The sequence below is a fragment of the Anomaloglossus baeobatrachus genome, chromosome 4 (genome assembly GCF_048569485.1).
Source record: "Anomaloglossus baeobatrachus isolate aAnoBae1 chromosome 4, aAnoBae1.hap1, whole genome shotgun sequence".
NCBI lineage: Eukaryota > Metazoa > Chordata > Amphibia > Anura > Aromobatidae > Anomaloglossus > Anomaloglossus baeobatrachus.
The window spans coordinates 392,123,582-392,145,062 of NC_134356.1; the positions used below are offsets into that span (position 1 = coordinate 392,123,582).

At 44.2% G+C, this 21,481-nt stretch overlaps 1 protein-coding gene across 5 annotated transcripts in view; it reads left to right on the plus strand.

Moving 5' to 3' along the window:
• SEPHS1 (selenophosphate synthetase 1) overlaps positions 1-1,768 on the plus strand; it is a 94,710-nt gene extending 92,942 nt beyond the window's left edge. For all 5 annotated transcript variants that reach the window (XM_075345259.1, XM_075345261.1, XM_075345263.1 and 2 more), the window contains one exon: positions 346-1,768. In XM_075345259.1, the coding sequence (XP_075201374.1) occupies positions 346-560 (215 nt within the window). In that variant the 3' untranslated portion in view covers positions 561-1,768. The remainder of the gene's footprint in view (positions 1-345) is intronic.
• Positions 1,769-21,481: the final 19,713 nt, after the last annotated feature.

A 21,481-nucleotide genomic window follows, 5' to 3' on the forward strand; every position in this document is an offset into this window, starting at 1 on the left:
GAGCATCTGTGACACCCGCCACATTGCCCTGCTCTCCACAGCCGTGCGTCCCCACCACAGCCAGCACAGCCCCCACCGCAGCGCCTGCAGTATCACCCTACTGCAGCGCCGCCCCTGCCTCCTGTGACCACGCTCAACCACCACTCCCACCCCCCCCCCTCCAGTAAGACACCACCGTAGTATAAGACTGACCCTATATTTTTTTTTTTAACCATTTAACTCTAAATTTGGGTTTTGTCTCATACAACGAAAAATATGGTATATATTTGATTTTAGGTGTCTTTTTAAATCCATACAAACAGTAAATGTTTAGCCTGCAATATTCACAATTTCTTGTCTTTGCAGGAGGTCTCTTAATCTGTCTACCACGAGAACAGGCTGCACGGTTTTGTGCTGAGATCAAGTCACCAAAGTATGGAGAAGGTCATCAAGCATGGATCATTGGAATCGTAGAAAAGGGCAACCGCACTGCCAGAATCATAGATAAGCCACGAATCATAGAAGTTGCCCCCCAAGTTGCTACTCAAAATGTAAACCCAACGCCTGGCGCCACCTCTTAATTTAGGTTTACCTAGCTTTTTTTTTGTTTTGTTTTTAAATAGACCTTATACTTTACCATCATACAATTTAAATAATTGTAAAGAAAAAAATATATATAAATATATATCATTGTGTCTGCCCATTTTGTGGCCTTGAGTCAGTTATGCGAATGGGTAGGATTTAAGAAGTAAAAAAAAAATCATTGCCTTTTGTTCGTTTTTTTTGTTTGTTTGTTTTTTATTTTCTATAATCTGTCTGTTTTTCCCTCCTTCCTGTTACATTAACTGAAGATGCACCTAATATTGAGGCAGCTTCTAAGTTGAAGAATTGTTATCCGATACAGTTGATTCATTTTGAATCTATAGACACTTATCTCTTGCCGCATAGGCTCTTTTTTTAAAGGTGCTTTCACTCAGCACGGACATTGCCATTCGTAGTGTCAAAGAAGCAGTTAGTGTCTTCATTTATATATGTGTATTTATCACTATTGATCTGACAATGTTGGATGGCTTTGGAGGTCATTATGGAGAGGCAATAAATAAATTAGCTGTGGATCATAGCAGGAGGGTGCATGATTTTTTTTTTTTTTTTTTTAATTATTAAAAAAAACTAGACTTATTTAGACTTGCGCTCTTATAGCCTTGTACCCTCCACTCCTCCTTTAATGCAGTGCTCTTTTACCATTTCTATGCTAGGTACACATTTTACTGCGGCATTGAAGGGTCTTAAGGGTGCACCATTAGCTTAAAGCACTTCTGTTTAAGAAGAATTTTTTTTCTCCTCTGTAAATCTCATATTTACCATATTAACAAAGTTTTTTCTTATTAGTAGCACATAAAATTGCCGCGTGGTTAGATCTGTTTAAAGTACAACATTATTGCAGACCACATACAAAGAAATCTAAAGGTAACTTAAGTCACTTCAGTAATTCTAAATGTGCGCACACATACAGTAAGTACACAACACTTTAAGTATAATCAATGACTTTTCTGTTCTGTGGTTGATAGTGTTTCATACATTTTTATATTTTGTATAGTGATTACATGCCTTTATATTTTTTCTTTATAAATCAGCAGCTGTTAAGTAGTTGGTAGCTCTTTCCTTTTTCCAATTTGGTGCATGAGTTTGTGATCTAATAAAAAGAAAATTGACATTGCCAACATTGCAGCTTAAACTCCAAACTTGTTATTCAAATAAATATTTAATTTTTTTTATTGCTCTTGTACAACCTGTGTGTGTTTTGTTCTTTTCTTGGCGAAAAAAAGTTGATAGACTTGGTTTCCCATCTTAAAGGGAACCCATCGCCAAGTTTTTGCCACACCCCATCTGTGAGCAGCATGATGTAGGGGCAATGATCCTAACTCCAGAGATTTATCACTTACTGGTCTGATTTAATGCAGTTTTTATAAAAATCACCAATTTATTTACTGCTGATCTAGCAGTTTGATAAATATCCAGGTCTTTATAACCCCATCTACACCACTAATTGACAGATTTCTCCCTATACGGTGTACCCAGAAAGCTGCCAATCAATGGTGGGGACAGGACTATAGAGAGCTGAGGAATATGGGTGACTACAGGACAGCAGGTTTACCAATGCTATATTGTTAATCTCTTGCTGATAAAACTGTGATAGCATGAAGTCACATCATTATGCTATGTGCGCACGTTGCGTATTACATGCAGTTACGCTGCGATCTGCAGCGCAGCATAACTGCATGCGTCCTGCGTCCCCTGCATAATCTATGAAGATTATGCAGGAGACGTGCGCACGTGGCGTATTAGAGCGCAGCGTTTCAGCTGCTGCCCGAAGCGTGCGTTCTAAGAAGTGACATGTCACTTCTTTCCTTGGCTCTACCTGCAGTCCCCGCTCTGTCTATGGGAGGAGCTGCAATCAGAGCGCATGGAATCGGCTTTTTTTTCATTACGGACTCTTTCTGCAGCGATTTGAAGTGCACGTGTGCTGTTCAAATCGCTGCAGAAATTTCTGCAGGGCAGAACGCTACGTGCGCACATAGCCTTATTCATTATGCTGCTTCCAGATTAGGTGGTAAAAAAACTGGTGACAGATTTCTTTTAAAAGTCTTTTTCCATCTTCCATGGACTCCTGTTCCACAGTCACTGTTGCTCCACTATGTATTGAACTCCATGGGGAAAAATATAGATTTGGACATGTTTCCACTTCCCCATTGACAGAGGTAAGGAAACCCCAATTTCAAACTAGATGTGGGTCTCTAAAGTGTGTTTGCATATGACAAAAATATTTGAGATGGGAATTCCTCTTTAGGTACCATGAGTGGTAGGATGGATCTGTTCTGAAAACGACTTCAAATGGAACCTGTGAGGTTTCCATTAGGATTCTGGTGGTTCAGCACTAGCTCTGCAGGCTACACCATTGCCTTCAAAAACCCAGGACAACGCTGATATTGTGGACACAGCCCACGCCTGGGAACAGGTGGAATTATTTCCCTTAGTATTAAATGAGATGTAGCAATTATTTCCCCAACCATCCATGCCAGTACTACGGTAGTCCTTCTGTAGCTCTACCTCTGATCTGCACAGGATCACTGACTTCTTACCATTTACAATAGTGTAGTGGTAAGCAATGGTTCTCCAGTAAACTGTATTTGTCCTTATCTTCACATACAGTAAACGTATTAATTATTAAAGGACTTATCCGGGACTATTTAGTAAAAATTAATAGGCAGGTGCCAGTAGTTACTTAGTACCTGCCTTTTCTACCTGGATTGCTCCTGCTGGCGATTCAGCTTCTCCACATAAACATAGCAGCTGTTAAAATTTAGTGGATACCTAGGAACCTGGTGGCGTGGGACTGAACTGAGATGAAGACAGTTTGGAATTAGTCTGTATTCACACAAGTGCAGTAAGGCTATGTGTGCACGTTGCGTTTTTTCCTGCGCTTTGGCTGTCATTGACAAAATGCATGCGTTCTGCTTCCCCAGCAAAGTCTATGAGAAGTCAGAAAATTCCTTGCGCACGTTGCTTTTTTTTTTTTTTTTTTTTTTTTTGTTGTTGGCAGTGTTTTGGATGCCAAATATTTGACAAAATCGTTGCGTAAAAAAAGCAGCATGTCAGTTTTTTTTCAGTGCGTTTTGGTTGCATTTTGCACCCACTCTCTCTGTCGGACGGTCTCTCTGTCGGTCAGTCTCTCCCTGTTGGTCGGTCGGTCTCTCTCTCTCTCTATCGGTCTCTCTCTCTGTCGGTCGGTCTGTCTCTCGGTCGGTCTGTCTCTCTGTCGGTCGGTCTGTCTCTCTGTCGGTCGGTCTGTCTCTCTGTCGGTCGGTCTGTCTCTCTGTCGGGCGGTCTCTCTGTCGGTCAGTCTCTCTCTGTCAGTCGGTCTCTATCGGTCTCTTGTTTCGGTCTCTCTCTGTCTCTGTCGGTCTCTCTCCCTCTCTCCCTCTCTCATAGTCACCGATCACCGATGCGGCGCTGCACGGCTGTCACACTGTGGCGGCTTCTTCTTCTTCCGAAAGTGCCGGCTGCTTATTATTCTATCTCATATTCACTGCTTCCCCCGCCCACTGGCGCCTATGATTGGTTGCATTCAGACAAGCCCCCGTGCTGAGTGACAGCTGTGTCACTGCAACCAAACACAGCCACTGGTGGGTGGGTCTATATTGTGCAGTAAATTGAATAAAAAAAAAACTATGTGCGGTCCCTCCGAATTTTGATACCAGCCAAGGTAAAGCCACACGGCTGAAAGCTGGTATTCTCAGGATGGGGAGCCCCACGTTATGGGGAGCCCCTAGCCTAAACATATCAGCCAGCAGCCGCCTGGAATTGCCACATCCATTAGATGCGACAGTCCCGGGACTCTACCCGGCTCATCCCGAATTGCCCTAGTGCGATGGCAATCTGGGTAATAAGGAGTTAATGGCAGCCCATCGTTGCCACTAAGTCCTAGGTTAATCATGGCATGCTTCTTTTAGACCCCCCATGATTAATCTATAAGTTAAATAAACACAATCACCCAAAAAATCCTTTATTTGGATAAATGACAAAAAAAGCACCCTCTTTCACCACTTTATTAATCCCCAAACACCCCTCCAAGTCCGACGTAATCCACACGAGGTCCCACGACGCTTTCAGCTCTGCTACATCGGAAGCAGATAGCGAGCGGCCACAGACCACGACCGCTCTCTGTCAGCTCCACGGAGCAACTGAATTGAGTCATGCTTTCAGCGGTGACGTCGCTCAGGTTACCCGTGGCCACAGCTGGATCCTCCAACTGTGACAGCAAGTCGCCCAAGTGACTGAGCCACGCGATCAGCGGTGCCCTTACTCAGGTGATTAGCGGTCTCGGGTGGAGAACTCCAGCTGGCCACTGGTAACCTGTCCTTCACCGGTGACTGCAAATCAGGCCACGGCACTCAGAGAGAGCCGCGCGATGACAATGAAGTTGGGTGAAGTTCATCCGAGTTCATTCTGCGGCTCTGTCTCACAGCCAGCCATGCTCTACGGGGATGTAGCAGAGCAGAGTGGGACCACACTGTCAAAAATGCATTCAATACGCGTCAAAAATGCTTGCGTTTTGGATGCATTTTTTTTTGTTAAACGCAGTGTTTACAGTTGTCAAAACACTGCAGTTTATTTGTCAAGTCAGAACGCAGCGTGCGCACACAGCCTAACAGTGCAGAAAAGTTCACACAAAAACAGGTTTAGACACAAGTATAAGCAGGTGGATGAAGTGAAGGAAAAAGTCTACAAAAGTTCATAGCAAGATCTTCCTTAAGTCAGAAAATAGTTTATACACAGTGCGACCATCACTGAAACAAGTCTGTATTCACACGGGTGCAATAACAGTGTAGCAAAAGTTCTCACACATAGTGTAGAGCGGGTAAGTTACGAAGCTGAAAACAAGTCCAGAAAACAGTCCTTAGTAGCACAACCCAAACTGCAGGGAAAAGTCTATAGGAGAATGTACGCACTTGCCGCAAGTTCTGGTTGTATAACTGCAGGCAGACTTGAGAGTTCCTTCTTTGAGCTAGTCCCTTGATGCAGAAAAGAGACAGGTCCTACTGAGGAGAGGCCAGGAAACTGCAGCAAACCCAGCGATCCTCCAACTGAGCAAGCTTGCTGGGAACAGATGAAGCAGAGGTAGATCTGGAAGCCAGGAGAGGAGCCGGGGCAGCCAGTTGTTAGAAGCCAACAAAGTGTGCAGCAATACTAGTCAGTGGAACCAGATCCACTGAGAGCAGCAAAGTAAGGCCGGGGCCACACGGGGCACTAGTGCGATCCTCGCATGACGCTCTGCTTACACTGGCAGTACAGCAGAGCCGAGTATTATGCTAGTATCCGTGCGACCGAGGTCCGACTGTGCGAGCGAACCTCAGCTGCGGGGGGAGGGCCGGTGCTGAGGTGGAGAGGGAGGGATTTATCTCCCTCTCTCCTCCGTAGCTGGCTATTGCCATTCTCGCTCTGTACACGCGGTACACCGGTGTACCGCGAGTGTAGTGTGATTTTTCTCTCTCCCCATACACTTGAATAGGTGCGAGAGAGAGAGTCTCGCATTACAGTCGCAGCATTCTGCGATTGTTTTCTCGGTCCGATTAGGGCTGAGAAAATAATCGCTAAAATTGGTCCGAGTGGAATGCGATGTTTTATCGCACTCCACTCGCACAGTTTTTCTCGCCGTGTGGCTTAGGCCTAAGTAACAAATATATGGCAAGGCATGAAAGAAGAAGCGGAACTTAAATAGGCAGACTGACCAGAAACTTATGGTAATAATGAAGCAGCAAACTCCATCTTGACTAAGGCAACAAACCAGAAGGTTCAATGGAAGACCCAGAAACCTGACAGCAGCTCTTCCTCTTTCGGGCTGTTCTGTAGATAGGACGTGACTGCCAGAGTAATGTTGATTGACATCCTGCTCCCCAATGTTAAATCGCTCCAGCTGTGGTGTGGAGTCTCGGTACATGGAACACGGTTAGGTGAGTAGGTTTATTTTGTTTCAAATTTTTGGTATTCTAGTAATTTTGGGGACATTCTAATGCAAGCAGGGGCTGTGTAATGACATTCTGTGTGGAAGGGACTGTGTGACAACATGCTATGAGGAGGACTGTGTAAGGACTTCATACTGCATGGGAGGGGCTGCGTGACCTCAAACTCTGGGACATAATACTACTTTGGGGTCTGTGTGGGGACTATATACTGTGGTGGGACCATGAAATATTGTGTTGTGAGCTGTTGATCAAGGTACACAGGCTGAATACCAGGTGCGGTATGATTTATAAACTTAATTTACGTTTTTTAATAAAGTGGAGCCCTATTATAGCATGTATTAGCAGTAACCGCTTAATTCTAGTCAATACTAGTTATACAGATCATGCCCTTAGTGTCCACAAATACATCTTTTTATTGACCGGAGATATAGCCTCTCCCAATGGGTGAAAATGCAGAAACTGTGCTGTATACTACAGATGACAACCTGCTGCATCAGCCACCATCAATGCTGGCACCAACCATGGCCGTTTAACCCCTTAGATGCTGCTGTCAATAGTGGCTACAGCATCTAGATGATTAACAGCATGGGGGCTCGCGCTTTAATCCCATCTTTAATCCCATTTTGAAGAAAATGAAAGATTGCGGCCATATTTTTAAACCTTCTAGCATCCTAACAAAATAAAAGGACATTTTTCAAATGGTGCTGATTTAAAGCAGACATGAGGTAAATGTTATTTATTAACTTATTATTATTATTATTTATTATTGTTGTTGTCTGACTATCTTTATTAAAGGGATAATCAAAGTTTGAAAAATGTAAAAAAAAAACCCAAAAAAACAAATGTCATGTATTTTTATAAATCTACTAGCTGTACTACCCGGCTTCGCCCGGGTTAATAACTGCTGTTAACAAAAATGTATTCTGCACAAAAAAACCACAAACCAAATAGATAGAAATGTAATTATTAAATTGTTGCCTATATTAACCAATCAGAGCTCAGATTAATTAACTGTAGCAAAATAGAAGCTAAGCTGTGATTGGTTGCTATTGGCAGCCTGATAAATCTCCAGGCAACAGAAAGCCCTCCCCCCTGACAGTATATATTAGCTCACACATACACAAAATAGACAGGTCATGTGACTGACAGCTGCCGTATTTCCTATATGGTGCATTTGTTGTTCTTGTAGTTTGGCTGCTTATTAATCAGATTTTTATTTTTGAAGGATAATACCAGACTTGTGTGTGTTTTAGGGCGATTATGTGGTGAGGTTGGTATATGTGTGCTGAGGGTGGTATATGTGTTCAAGCACGTGGTAGTGTGTGGCGCATTTTGTGTGTGTGTGTTCATATCCCCAGGTGTGGTGAGTATCCCATGTCGGGGCCCCACCTTAGCAACTGTACGGTATATACTCTTTGGCGCCATCGCCTCCTTTTTTAAGTCCCCCTTGTTCACATCTGGCAGCTGTCAATTTGCCCCCAACACTTTTCGTTTCACTTTTTCCCCATTATGTAGATAGTCAGGTCCAGAAATATTTGGACAGTGACACAAGTTTTGTTATTTTAGCTGTTTACAAAAACATGTTCAGAAATACAATTATATATATAATATGGGCTGAAAGTGCACACTCCCAGCTGCAATATGAGAGTTTTCACATCCAAATCGGAGAAAGGGTTTAGGAATCATAGCTCTGTAATGCATAGCCTCCTCTTTTTAAAGGGACCAAAAGTAATTGGACAAGGGACTCTAAGGGCTGCAATTAACTCTGAAGGCGTCTCCCTCGTTAACCTGTAATCAATGAAGTAGTTAAAAATTCTGGGGTTGATTACAGGTGTGTGGTTTTGCATTTGGAAGCTGTTGCTGTGACCAGACAACATGCGGTCTAAGGAACTCTCAATTGAGGTGAAGCAGAACATCCTGAGGCTGAAAAAAAAGAAAAAATCCATCAGAGAGATAGCAGACATGCTTGGAGTAGCAAAATCAACAGTCTGGTACATTCTGAGAAAAAAGGAATTGACTGGTGAGCTTGGGAACTCAAAAAGGCCTGGGCGTCCACGGATGACAACAGTGGTGGATGATCGCCGCATACTTTCTTTGGTGAAGAAGAACCCGTTCACAACATCAACTGAAGTCCAGAACACTCTCAGTGAAGTAGGTGTATCTGTCTCTAAGTCAACAGTAAAGAGAAGACTCCATGAAAGTAAATACAAAGGGTTCACATCTAGATGCAAACCATTCATCAATTCCAAAAATAGACAGGCCAGAGTTAAATTTGCTGAAAAACACCTCATGAAGCCAGCTCAGTTCTGGAAAAGTATTCTATGGACAGATGAGACAAAGATCAACCTGTACCAGAATGATGGGAAGAAAAAAGTTTGGAGAAGAAAGGGAACGGCACATGATCCAAGGCACACCACATCCTCTGTAAAACATGGTGGAGGCAACGTGATGGCATGGGCATGCATGGCTTTCAATGGCACTGGGTCACTTGTGTTTATTGATGACATAACAGCAGACAAGAGTAGCCGGATGAATTCTGAAGTGTACCGGGATATACTTTCACCCCAGATTCAGCCAAATGCCGCAGAGTTGATCGGACGGCGCTTCATAGTACAGATGGACAATGACCCCAAGAATACAGCCAAAGCTACCCAGGAGTTCATGAGTGCTAAAAAGTGGAACATTCTGCAATGGACAAGTCAATCACCAGATTTTAACCCAATTGAGCATGCATTTCACTTGCTCAAATCCAGACTTAAGACGGAAAGACCCACAAACAAGCAAGACCTGAAGGCTGCGGCTTTAAAGGCCTGGCAAAGCATTAAGAAGGAGGAAACCCAGCGTTTGGTGATGTCCATGGGTTCCAGACTTAAGGCAGTGATTGCCTCCAAAGGATTCGCAACAAAATATTGAAAATAAAAATATTTTGTTTGGGTTTGGTTTATTTGTCCAATTACTTTTGACCTCCTAAAATGTGGAGTGTTTGTAAAGAAATGTGTACAATTCCTACAATTTGCACTTGAATTCTGTTGTAGAGGTTTCATTTCAAATCCAAAGTGGTGGCATGCAGAGCCCAACTCGCGAAAATTGTGTCACTGTCCAAATATTTCTGGACCTAACTGTAGGGGCAAAATTGATTGGTAAATTGGAATGCGCGGGGTTAAAATTTCGCCTCACAACATGGCACCCTGCGCTGCCCGGGATTGTAACTGTCTCTCTATTTCTCTCCCATTCTCTGTCTGTCTCCCCCTCTGTGTATAGCTCTGTCTGTCTCTCTCTCTCTCTCTCTTTGTCTGTCTGTCTCTTTCCCTGTCTGTCTATCTATCTCTTTCCCTGTCTGTCTTTCTCTGTCACTTTCCCTGTCTGTCTCTTTCCCTCTGTCTCTTTCCCTGTGTCTGTCTCTTTGTCTCTCTTTACCTGTCTTTGTCTGTCTCTTACCCTGTCTGTCTCTTTCCCTCTTTTTCCCTGTCTGTCTCTTTCCCTGTCAGTCTGTCTCTTTGTCTGTGTCTGTCTCTTAACCTGTCTTTCTCTTTCCCTCTCTTTCCCTCTCTTTCCCTGTCAGTCTGTCTCTTTGTCTGTGTCTGTCTCTTTGTGTCTGTCTCTTACCCTGTCTATGTCTTTCTTACCCTGTCTGTGTCTGCCTCTTTCCCTGTCTGTGTCTGCCTCTTTCCCTGGCTGCATTGTGACACGCCAACATTCCATATAAGGGCGTGGCCGCGCATTCTTCTGAAGTTCTGGCTGCACTGTGGCTCCCAGCTCCATTCGCTTTAATGGAGGCAGGTTTTTTGGTGAATAACTGTAAAGAGCGGGGTTAAAATTTCCCCTCAAAACATAGCCTATGACGCTCTCGGGGTCCAGACATGTGAGTGTGCAAAATTTTGTGGCTGTAGCTGCGACGGTGCAGATGCCAATCCCGGACATACATACACACATTCAGCTTTATATATTAGATTGACTTAAATTTACCATTAACATAAAGTACATAATGAAAGACAATCTCAAAATCACTGGGATACTTTGGAAGTATTACCGAGTTATTGTCACATAAATTTACATGTCAGATTTGAAAAAAAATTGTCCCAGGAGCTGTGGTAAGTGCGGACCATGTCCCTGACAGTCTGGCACAGCTATTACACAGTACATAGCAAGGAGTCATTTTTAAGATTATCTCCGCATAAGAACACTTTTGATTAACACATCTGATTGTGGAAGCTATTATTCCAAAATCCATCGATCAAAATGTACTTTGTTCGTAGGATATCCGTTTTAATTCTGATTATTGCTTTATATTCAACAGTTGTCCTACGAACAATGTACAATTTAATCAATAAGTGTTGGAATAATCGGTTCCACAATTAGTTGTGTGAATCAAAAATGTTCCTATGCCGAGATAACCTTGTAAAGTTGCCTCTGCTTTGTACTGTGTAATCGCTGTGGCTGACATTTAGGGACATGGTCTGCTCATACCACTGCTCCTGGGCAGGGGAGGATGCAAAAAGGAATATACAGATATTATAGCATGGGATTACCTCTGATTCTTTCTGTGAGGTAAAGCTTTTGATGATTGGTTTTTAAAAATGTTTTACCTCACAGAAAGTAGCATCTTTGATCCCATGATGGAATGTCTGTGTACTGTCTTTTGGGTCCTCCCCTGCCCAGGAGATGTGGTATGCTCAGAACATGTCCTGCACAGTCAGACACAGCCATTAAAGAGTACATAGCAGGAAAACATTTATAGGATTATCTCAGGACAGGAATATTTCTTTGTTTGCTCTTCACACATGACAACACCATGAGAGAGGGCCAGCCTTCTAGGACAGGAAAGGTATGGATACAAAAAGGTAGAACTTCCCACCATTCTTAAGTGATTTCCTGTTCGAGTCCTTGTGGACTCATATGGAGTACCTGGGATCAGGCAAAAATAGGTTTTCTTTGCCAAACAGGAGGCTGTCTTCCCACAGGGCAACTGGTAAAGGGTAGCTTCCCCAGTAGGACCACGTCCCGGGCACGTGAGAAGTCCGCTTACCATCAGTTGTGACCGGGCTCAGACCTAAAAACATTGTGCAGGTCCAAGATTAGTCTTCCGTGGCCTCAGCCATGAGTCTTCGTGTGCAAGGCAGCGAGTGGGTGAGGGCTTCTCGCAAGCCTCAGTGCCTTTCTATGTGCCGGAAGGACATCAATAGTGCATGTGTGCACTCGTATGGTGGGAGAATCAAAAGACTAGACTAGAAGGTTATTCAGGAAGCACAGCCCACAGGCACAAGGCGCAGGTGATCACTGCAAGCAATTAGCTGGAGACGGGCTCTTCCAAGTGACTATATTTAGGAATGGAGTGGATTGGCAGCCAGCCCAGGATCATACGGACAGATCTGGTGGTGGGAGAGAGGATTCTCCTCATAGACTCTTCTGCTGCCAGGATGGATAGTCTAAACAAAAGTGAATTGTGATAGCTACCTCATAAAATTTGGGGGGGAAAGGTCAAGGAATGCCTCAGCGAAAACAAGGTTTAAGGAATGAGGGGTTTGTAAATCTAAACTGTGTGCCTCTTACACTAAGCTTCTATTCAAAAGTATATTGAGGAGACAATATCTGCTGAGACCCCATCTATGTTTAAATCTATCAGACCGATGATTAAAGGGAAAATTCATAATACCCTTTAGAGCAAGAAACTGAAACAGGCCGGGAAATATTACACTCCTAGTACATCACAGGGTAGGGATCTCTATTCAAATGATTCAGATTCTAGTGAAGATCACAAAAACTTCAATAGCAGGGAGTCAGATTTAGAAGCTTCATCTTCCTCTTCCAAAGGCGAGGGATCAGGGAAACCATTTTTTTTGTTCCGAGGATAGAAGTCAATTACTGAATGCTACTAGGGCCACTATGGGTATTGAGGAGGTCAAGAAATTGATGTCCATACAGGACGTTATGTCCTGGGGACAAGAGACTAAGAATAAAAGGACATTCTTTACCCATAAAAATGTCTCTGCCGTAATTATGAAAGAATAGAAAACAACTAATAAAAAAGGATTTGTTCCAAAGAGTGTCAGATGCAAATATCAGTTTGAGGAAAAAGTTTCAACTATCAGTGATAATGCCCCAAAGATCGATGTTTTTATCTCCTGAGATTCCGTTCTATGACCTAGGCTTGGTTGATAAACCTAAGAGTTTTCTTAGAAGAGCTACTCTTCAGATTTTGTTATACTGGGCCTGATGAAGAGACCTGAGTAGTCTCGAAAGCTTGCTATTATTACCATCTTTTCAGTTAGCCATTAAAAGGTATCAACCACTGATAACTCAGTTATTTTAAACAATTTTCTTAGAAGAGCTAGGCAGTCAAAAACTTTGTTTTTTAAACCTAGTATAGTGGGTACGGTTACGCTCGCCAACTGGACCTACTGAGTAAACATCAGATACCACTTCTAGGGCAGTGTCCGGGACTGTGGCAGCTGAGCCCCAGGACAGGGGCGGGCTCCGCTACGGACAAGCAGAGTCTATAGTACTGACAGATGCAGCAGGCACGGCTGAGACAGACAGGACCGCTAGGCGGACAGGAAGACTCTAGTTCTGACAGTTGCAGCCAGGATGGCTGAGGCAGACAGGACAGCAGGAGCAGGCGAGAACGGGACAAGATGACAAGTACAGGGGGGTGGACACAGTTACAGGTAATTGACAGTGTGCAACGAGATCTGACCACTATCTAGCTAGACAGACCTGGTCTAACTAACCCACACCTATCGCCAGTCCACATTATACATATATAGCCTGGGTCTCAGCTTCCCACACACTGTAAATTTTTTAACTGCAAGAGAGGACACACATTAGCTAGGGACCCCAATGTAAGAGAATACCGTGATGAGGTGTTGGGGCTCTGTTGTATTGATTAATTCAATAGCTAAATTTCTCTCTATTCTTAAGTTCATGGCAGTTATGCAGATTCCATTGTCATATTTTCATTCTCACATATAGCTATTGTATTTCTTTATGCCAGTATTCATACAGCAGTTTCTGCTTTACATTTATTCTCCTTGCACTGTCACTGGTGTGCAGACCTTCTCTCTATATAATGGAATAACTAACTGACCATGTTGCTCAGGCACCTCCCCTAGTTGGAGGGTACCTTAAGTACCTAGTGCTCCTCAGCCATAGGCTGAGAAGCACTTCTGCAAATAGGTGGGCTGGCCCTTTAAGAGTGCAAGCATGCATATATGCATGCGTGCACGCCCTAAGTACACTCCCGGGGGACCTGTGTAGTGTGCACAGGCCCTTGGAGGCGGAGGAAGTAGACTCACACCTGTTGTACTGCGGGGAGAAAATGTAGAGCAGTGCAGTCCGGCCGCAGCAGTGAGTGTGTGTCCCTGCTGGGAAGAAGCAGAAGCAGTGCAGGGATGCTGGAGCTACAGGTACCTGCACACCTAGATCCCTGATTTTATGATTACAATAGCTGTGTCACCAACTCATGAATACCCACCCCCTCCCCCAGAGAGCAAAGCTTAGCCTATCTACCCATTATTCAAAAGGCAGCAGGTTTCTCGGCAGCTGAAGTTAGGTTAGCCTCTTGCTCCATATCCCTAATCCACTCATCCCACAGACACAGAGCTCTCTCTGGTTTAAGAATTGATCCTGTGAGGGAAAATGTGTTTGCTTCATTCTTGGATGACTTGTTGGCATGGGCTGCTAATGATAAAAAAAAAGTGTTTCCTCCTTCAAGTACACCCAGTAAATCCTTTTGTAGATGAAGATTTGAAAGGGATTGAAACCCCAGGAGGAAAGAGCCAAAGTGGAGGTTTTCCAGGGAAAAAAATAGTCCCCAGATTTAACCAAAAAAACAAAAATGATTAAGGTAGTTGGGGAGAGATTAAGGGGTACTCTGCACACTACGACATCTCAAGCCGATGCTTGCGATGCCGAGCGCGATAGTCCCCGCCCCCGTCGCAGCTGCGATATCTTGTGATAGCTGCCGTTGCAAATATTATCGCTACGACAGCTTCACATGCACTTACCTGCCCTGCGACGTCGCTCTGGCCGGCAACCCGCCGCCTTCCTAAAGGGGCGGGTCGTGTTGCGTCACAGCGACGTCATACGGCAGGCGGCCAATAGCAGCGGAGGGGCGGAGATGAGCAGGATGTAAACATCCCGCCCACCTCCTTCCTTCCACGTAGCCAGCGTGAGCTGCAGGTAGGAGATGTTCCTCGCTCCTGCGGCTTCACACACAGCGATGTGTGCTGCCGCAGGAACGAGGAACAACATCGTAACATCGGTCCTTCCTTAATTATGGAAATGACCGACGCTACACCGATGATACGATTGCGACGCTTTTGCGCTCGTTAATCATATCAAAAACGATTTACACACTCCGATATTGACAGCGACGCCGGATGTGCGTCACTTTCGATTTGACCCCACCGATATCGCACCTGCGATGTCATGTGCAAAGTACCCCTTAGACAGTTTTAATCAGCGTTGGAAGGAGGTTACATCAAATCTCTGGCTATACTAGATATCCAGGACACTTACTACCATATACCGATTCTTCAGGAGTTGACCACCAAAAATTTCTAAGAGTAGCCATGATCTACCGACCTAAAGTTATCTAAATTTCAATTTCCCTTCAGGCTCTCAATAGTTTTCAAAATGGTGGCTTTTATAATAAAAAAGGGTATCCTTTTTCATTTACTGCTTGAACAACTTCCTCATAGTGGCCCTGACGTAACAAGGATGCAGGAAATTCTTACACACTTGGATGACTTTAAATTATGCAAAATCAAATTAACTCCCTTCTAGTGTCAGACACCTGTGTTGTTTACTGCCAGAGGTAAAAATTTGGTTTAGGATTTAATCTCACGGTCAAGGGAGACTGAGATGTGCTATGTCAGTCCTATTTTCCCTGACCACCTACATTCCGGGGGTACAGTGGGCGCAGAGCCACTCCAGATGGTGTTAGGTGTTGATTTTAAGTAGCTTGAGTGACTAGGACGTGCATCAGACTGCCAGGTGACTCCCTCCAAGGACACTTGAAAGAATAGGATGGTGACTGATCAGGTCAAACCTTTTTTGTTGGAGTTCCCTGGAGAGTGACACCCAACAATAAGGACCTATGCCAGTTCCTATGGTTGTGGGGGACCGTACAGGCTAGTAGAAAGCGCAGGGAAGATGAAAGTTCTTCGTCCAGCAATTTTTCCAATCTGAAAGAACTATCAGCTGTTCTCAAAGCTTTTCGAAGTTTCTCCCTCAAATAATGGGTCAACATGTCCAGATAAAATTAGACAATACTACAGTCGTCACTCACCTAAATCGCCATGGGGGTACAAGGTCAGCAGATCTATTGAGAATGACCAGTCAGATTATAGACCTCCTAGAAGGCAAAGCCCTCAGCCCTATCTGCAATCCATAGACTTCCTCAGTCGCCAGCCCCTGGCCCAGCCAGAATGGTGTCTAAATCAAGCAGTGTACATCATGATCATATAAAGTGGGGGACACTAGTAGAATTATTTGCCACAAGGGCAAATAAAAAGACAAGGGTTTTTGGGTTTTTTTCTGTAAACCAAAAACAGGACCAGTCTCTAGAAATAGATGTCCTCATCCAGGAATGGAGATTTTCCCTGAGTTATGCCTTTCCACCGCTGAATTTAATATCAAAGCTATAGTGATATAAGGGAGGATAGAGCCAGGGTTATCCCTATAGCTTCAGACTTGCCGACAAGAGCTTGGTATTTAGGGACGATCCTATTACTGGAGACAGCACCTTTTGGTCTTTTCCTTAAATTCCAGATCTTCTATTCCAGGGTCCAAATATTCACCCCATAATGCCATCATAGGTCAGTTCCCAGCCTTTGATGCGGGTTCAAATTAATCAGCAATCAGCTGCCTCTAATAGATTAACCTATTAAATGTAGCTGTGAATCTCTGCAGGTGCATTTAACGGGCCCAGCAAAGGGCATACATGCCGTGCTGACTTTTCATTGGTGGTCCCGTGGGACACCAATGGGTTGTCATGATAGTCAGGGCTCTGCTGAAGACTCCTGTGTCTGTCATTAAAGTACTCCTGTGAAAACTAGCCTGTGGCTGGTGTTCATAGGAAACTGAGAGGTGTTTTTTGGTTTTTTTTTTAAACCATATTTTTATTTATTTTCTTGCAATGGTAAAATAGGGTACAGAATGAAGAAAATAAGGGTCAACAAATCAAAATAGCAAATAACAGTCTCTACAATTTATCAACCAAATATTTGTCACTGTCATCAAATTTGCTCCTTCCCCTTCTTCGTCAGTGTATATTTCCATTATTCAGTCTCCGCTACCCCCTTCAGCCTTCCTTCATTACTTGTTACAAACATTACTTATAAAAAACTTGTAGAAAAATGGTTACAATTCCTAAATGTTTCACAGGATATTTTTGTTCAACCTCTTTAACTAGAGGTTGTGCCGGTTTCCTTCTCTCACTTCCTGTTAGGCTATGTGCGGACAGTGCGTTTTTTGCCGCATTTTCGCGCGTTTTTTGGGTGCGTTTTTGGTCTAAAAACTGCATAATATTGCTTCCCCAGCAAAGTCTTTGAGTTTTCATTTTTGCTGTCTACACAGTGCAGTTTTGTTTTAGGTGCGTTTTTGTGATGACCACGAAGATGCAACATGTCAATTATTTCTGCGTTTTTGCCAGCATTTTTCACCCATGCAATGCATTGGAAAAAACGCAGGAACAAAAACGCAGCAATAACTGTGCAAAAACGTCTACTTTTTTTATTCTTTTTTTTTTTTTTACCGCGGGTGCCTTTTTGTGCGTTTTTTAGCGGCCAAAAACGCTGCATTTTTGTGGTCACACAAAAATGCAGTGTTTGCACATAGCCTTAAAAGGATTCTCAACTACTAGGACAACCTCTTCTGATTCCACTTCTTTCCCCCAGTTAAAATAAAATACCCTGTTCTCCTCTCCCATTTTGGTGCCATTCCAACGCTGTCAGTAACCGCGGTTCGGGGCGCACGTGACATTGTGACGTCACTCAAGACCCGCATCCAATGACCGCCGGATTCTTTCTCAACACCTTTGGATCAAATGAGTTAATCAACAGGAAGTGATGCTGCAGCCGCCACCAACTTCCTGTTGATTGCTCATTTGATCAGAAGGCATGTAGAGAGAAGCCGACAGTGGTTGGAGTAGGGGCGCATGTGACGTTAGAATGTTACATGAGCCCCGAACCACGGTTACCGACAGCGCTGGAACGACGCCAGAACGGGAACTGAGTACAGGGTCTTATATTTTAACTGGAGGAATCAAGTGGAATCAGAAGGGGTTTGCCCTAGTAATGAACAACCTCTTTAATTACTTAAGTGTCCAAAGCTGGAGAGAAGGAAGTGGGCGCAGATTGGTTGCAGGTCTCATGTGTCATAACAATGTCATGTGGGCCTCAGGAATTCAAACATTGCGGGAACTGCGCCTGCATCGGAGAGGAGTATAGGCTTTGTTATATTTATGGGGCGAACATGAAGAATGAGAAGGATTGTCTTAGTAGTTGACAACCCCTCTAGTTAAAGGTGTTGGACAAAAATATCCAGTGAAATATTTAAAAATTACAACCGTTTTTCTTCAAATCTTCCTCATTAGGGATGAGCGGATCCATCTACACTTCAATTATAAAAAAAGAGAGACAAATCACAAAGATTTGGCAACTGGACCTAAGGCCATGTGCGCATGTTGCGTTTTTTTCTTGCGTTTTGGTTGCGTTTAAACTGCACTGTGTCATTCACAAACTGCATGCTTTTGCTTCACCAGCAAAGTCCATGAGAAATCAAAATTTTCATCCGCACGTTGCTATTTTTTAAGGCAGCGTTTTGTTTGACAAAATATACAGTGGAACCTCGCTTAACGAGTAACCCAGTTAGCGAGAATTTCGCTGAACGAGCAAAGCTTTCTGTAAATTTGTAACTCTGTTTACGAGAAAGCTTTGCTGTACGAGCAAAATACTCACCGCACACACATCCGGTTCCATACATCCACCGCGCTCTAACCCGCACTTGCAGTCCACACAAACACACACAAGCACGCACAAACACACACAAACAAACACGCACGCACACACATACAGTATTATGCTCACCTTACCTTCTGTTCCATCGCCGGCCTGATGGTTCTTGTAGTTCGCCGGTACATCACGACGAGGGAGGAATCCTCTCGACGAACTGCAAGATCCAGGAGGCCGGCGATGGAATGGAAGGTAAGGTGAGCATGATATGTGTACCTTCCGTTCCATCGCCGGCCTCCTGGGTCTTGTAGTTCGCCAGTATAGGCTGTGTATCGGCAAGCATCGTGACGAGGCAGGAACTTCCCCTGTCAGCCGCTACTCAAAGGCAGCGTGCTGGCCAATCAGAGGCAAGCGGCTCCTGCCTTTGACGTCAGCACTCTGGCAGCGGAAGTTCCTCCCTCGTCGTGATGGTTACCAGATACACATCCCGTACTGGCGAACAGCAAGTTCCAGCGGGCCGGCGATGGAACGGAAGGTAAGGTGAGCATAATATGTGTGTGTGTGTGTGTGTGTGTGTGTGTGTTTGTGTGTGTTTCTGCATGTGTGGAATGGCACAATAGAGGACCAGGATGGGACATTTAACAAGTTGTGGAACGAATTGTCTGCATTGCAATGATTTCCTATGGGAAAGCTTGCTTTGCTGAATGAGTAACTTGATTTACAAGCACACTCCCAGAACGTATTGTTCTCATTAACCAAGGTTCCACTGTATGTCAAAATCTTTGCCTAAAAAAAATGCAGCATGTTCATTCTTTTTGTGTTTTTGGTCACGTTTTGTCACCATTTTGTCTTGTTTTTGTCATACTCACCAATCACTGGTGCGGTGCTGCTTTCACACTGTTCCCACAGCTTCTCCTGCTTCTGAAAGTGCCGGTTACTCATTAGGCTCATTTCATATTCACTACACCCGCTCATTAGACTCATCTCATATTCACTGCTTCCTCTGCCCACCAGCGCCTATGATTGGTTGCAGTCAGACGCGCCTGCACGTTTAGTGACACCTGTCTGACTGCAACCAATCACAGCCGCCGGTGGGCGGGTGTATATCAAAAGTAAAATAAGTTTTAAAAAAACAGCGTGCAGTCCCCCTCAATTTTGATACCCAGCCAAGATAAAGCCTCACAGCTAAGGGCTGGGATTCTGAAGCTGGAGAGACCCGTGTTATTGGGAACCCCTCAGCCTAAAATTATCAGCCAGTAGCCACACGGAATTGCCGCATCCATTAGCTGTGACAGTCCTGGGACTTTACCCGTCTCATCACGATTTCTCTGGTGCAGTGGCAATCAGGTCAATAGTGAGTTAATGGCAGCCCATAGCGGCCACTAAGTCCTAGATTAGTGATGCCAGTCGTCTGAGACACCCCCCCCCCCATTACTAATCTGTAAATGGAAGTAAATAAACACAAACACCCAAAAAATTATTTATTTGAAATTAAAGACAAAAAGCCACTCTTTCACTACTTTATTAACCCCCAAACACCCCTCCACGTCCGACGTAATCCATACTTGGTCCCACGACGCTTCCAGCACTGCTACATCTGACACTCACAGCGAGCGCCATTGAGCAAGACTGCCGCTGTGAGCTCCACACAGAAACTGGAGTGAGTCGCACTATCAGCAGTGAAGTCACTCAGGTTAGCCACTGCTTCAGCTGGAGTTCTCCAACTGTAACAGCAAATCACCTAAGTGACTGAAGTGAGCAGCGCGATCAGCGGTGTCATCACTCAGGTGATTTCCGGTCACAGTTGGAGTCCTTCACCTGTGACCGCAAATCAGGCCGTGACACAGAGACAGAGTGGCGCGATGAGAATGAACTCGGGTGAACCTCTGAGGTCTACTGCCTGCTGTCAGTGGGCAGTCTTGCTCTATGATGCTCCTGTGACAGGTCAGGGATGTACTATAGCTGAATCACCGTGGAATCTCATTTGGATTACTTCGTACCAGTAGGGGTGTTTAGGGGTTAATAAAGTGGTGAAAGAGGGTGTTTTTTGTATTGTATTCCAAATAAAGGATTTTGGGGGTGTATGTGTTTATTTACTTTTACTTACAGATTAGTGATGGGGGCGGGATCTCATAGATGCCTGTCATCACTAATATAGGATCTAGTGGCTGCTGTGGCCTGCCATTAACTCCTTATTACCCGATTGCCACTGCACCAGGGCAACGAGAAGGGCTGGGTTCAGCGCCAGATTTGGCGCATCTTATGCATGCGCCACTTCTGGGGCGGCTGTGGGCTGCTATTGTTAGGCTGGAAAGGGCCAAATAACGATGACCCTTTCCACCCTAATAATTTCAGCCCCCAGTTGTCTGCTGTACCCTGGCTGGTTTTAGAAAAATGGGGAGGACCCCACATCATTTTTGTACCCCAAAAAATTTAAAAAAAAAGCTGTCCAAGCTAGCTGTCGCTCTATCGAGCTATTCTGTTATTTCTTTCTATTTTTTCTATTCTAGCTATCTATTAATTATCCTATCAGATTTTATTTCTCCTTTAAAAAAAACGTGTTTTGGATGCGTTTTTGTCAAACGCAGTGTTTACAGTTGCCAAGTCTGCCAGCGGCTGCATTTTTTTTGTCAAATCAAGAACGCAGTGTGCGGGCATACCCTAAAACCCAAAAATTATAGCTAAAGGGAAAAATGTTGCATAACAAAATATATAACCCTTAAAACAGCAATTTTAAACAACTTATTTAAAAAAAACCCCAAAACATCCAAAATCACCCACAGTGAATTAAAGTGCAAAGCAAAATACTATACCTACTGTATACCCTAAAACCCCCCAGATACCCCCCAGATACCCCCCAGATTGTGGGTTCATGAACTGGATTATTGATATCAGTCCCTGCTGGATTAAAAGTTTCCATTCACTCCAGCATGCAGAGCTCTTGTGAGGGACTGACACCTGACACTTGGAACCTAACGCCTCCTATTCTGAGGTGATGGGCTCTGTGTACTGCAGGCGGCACTG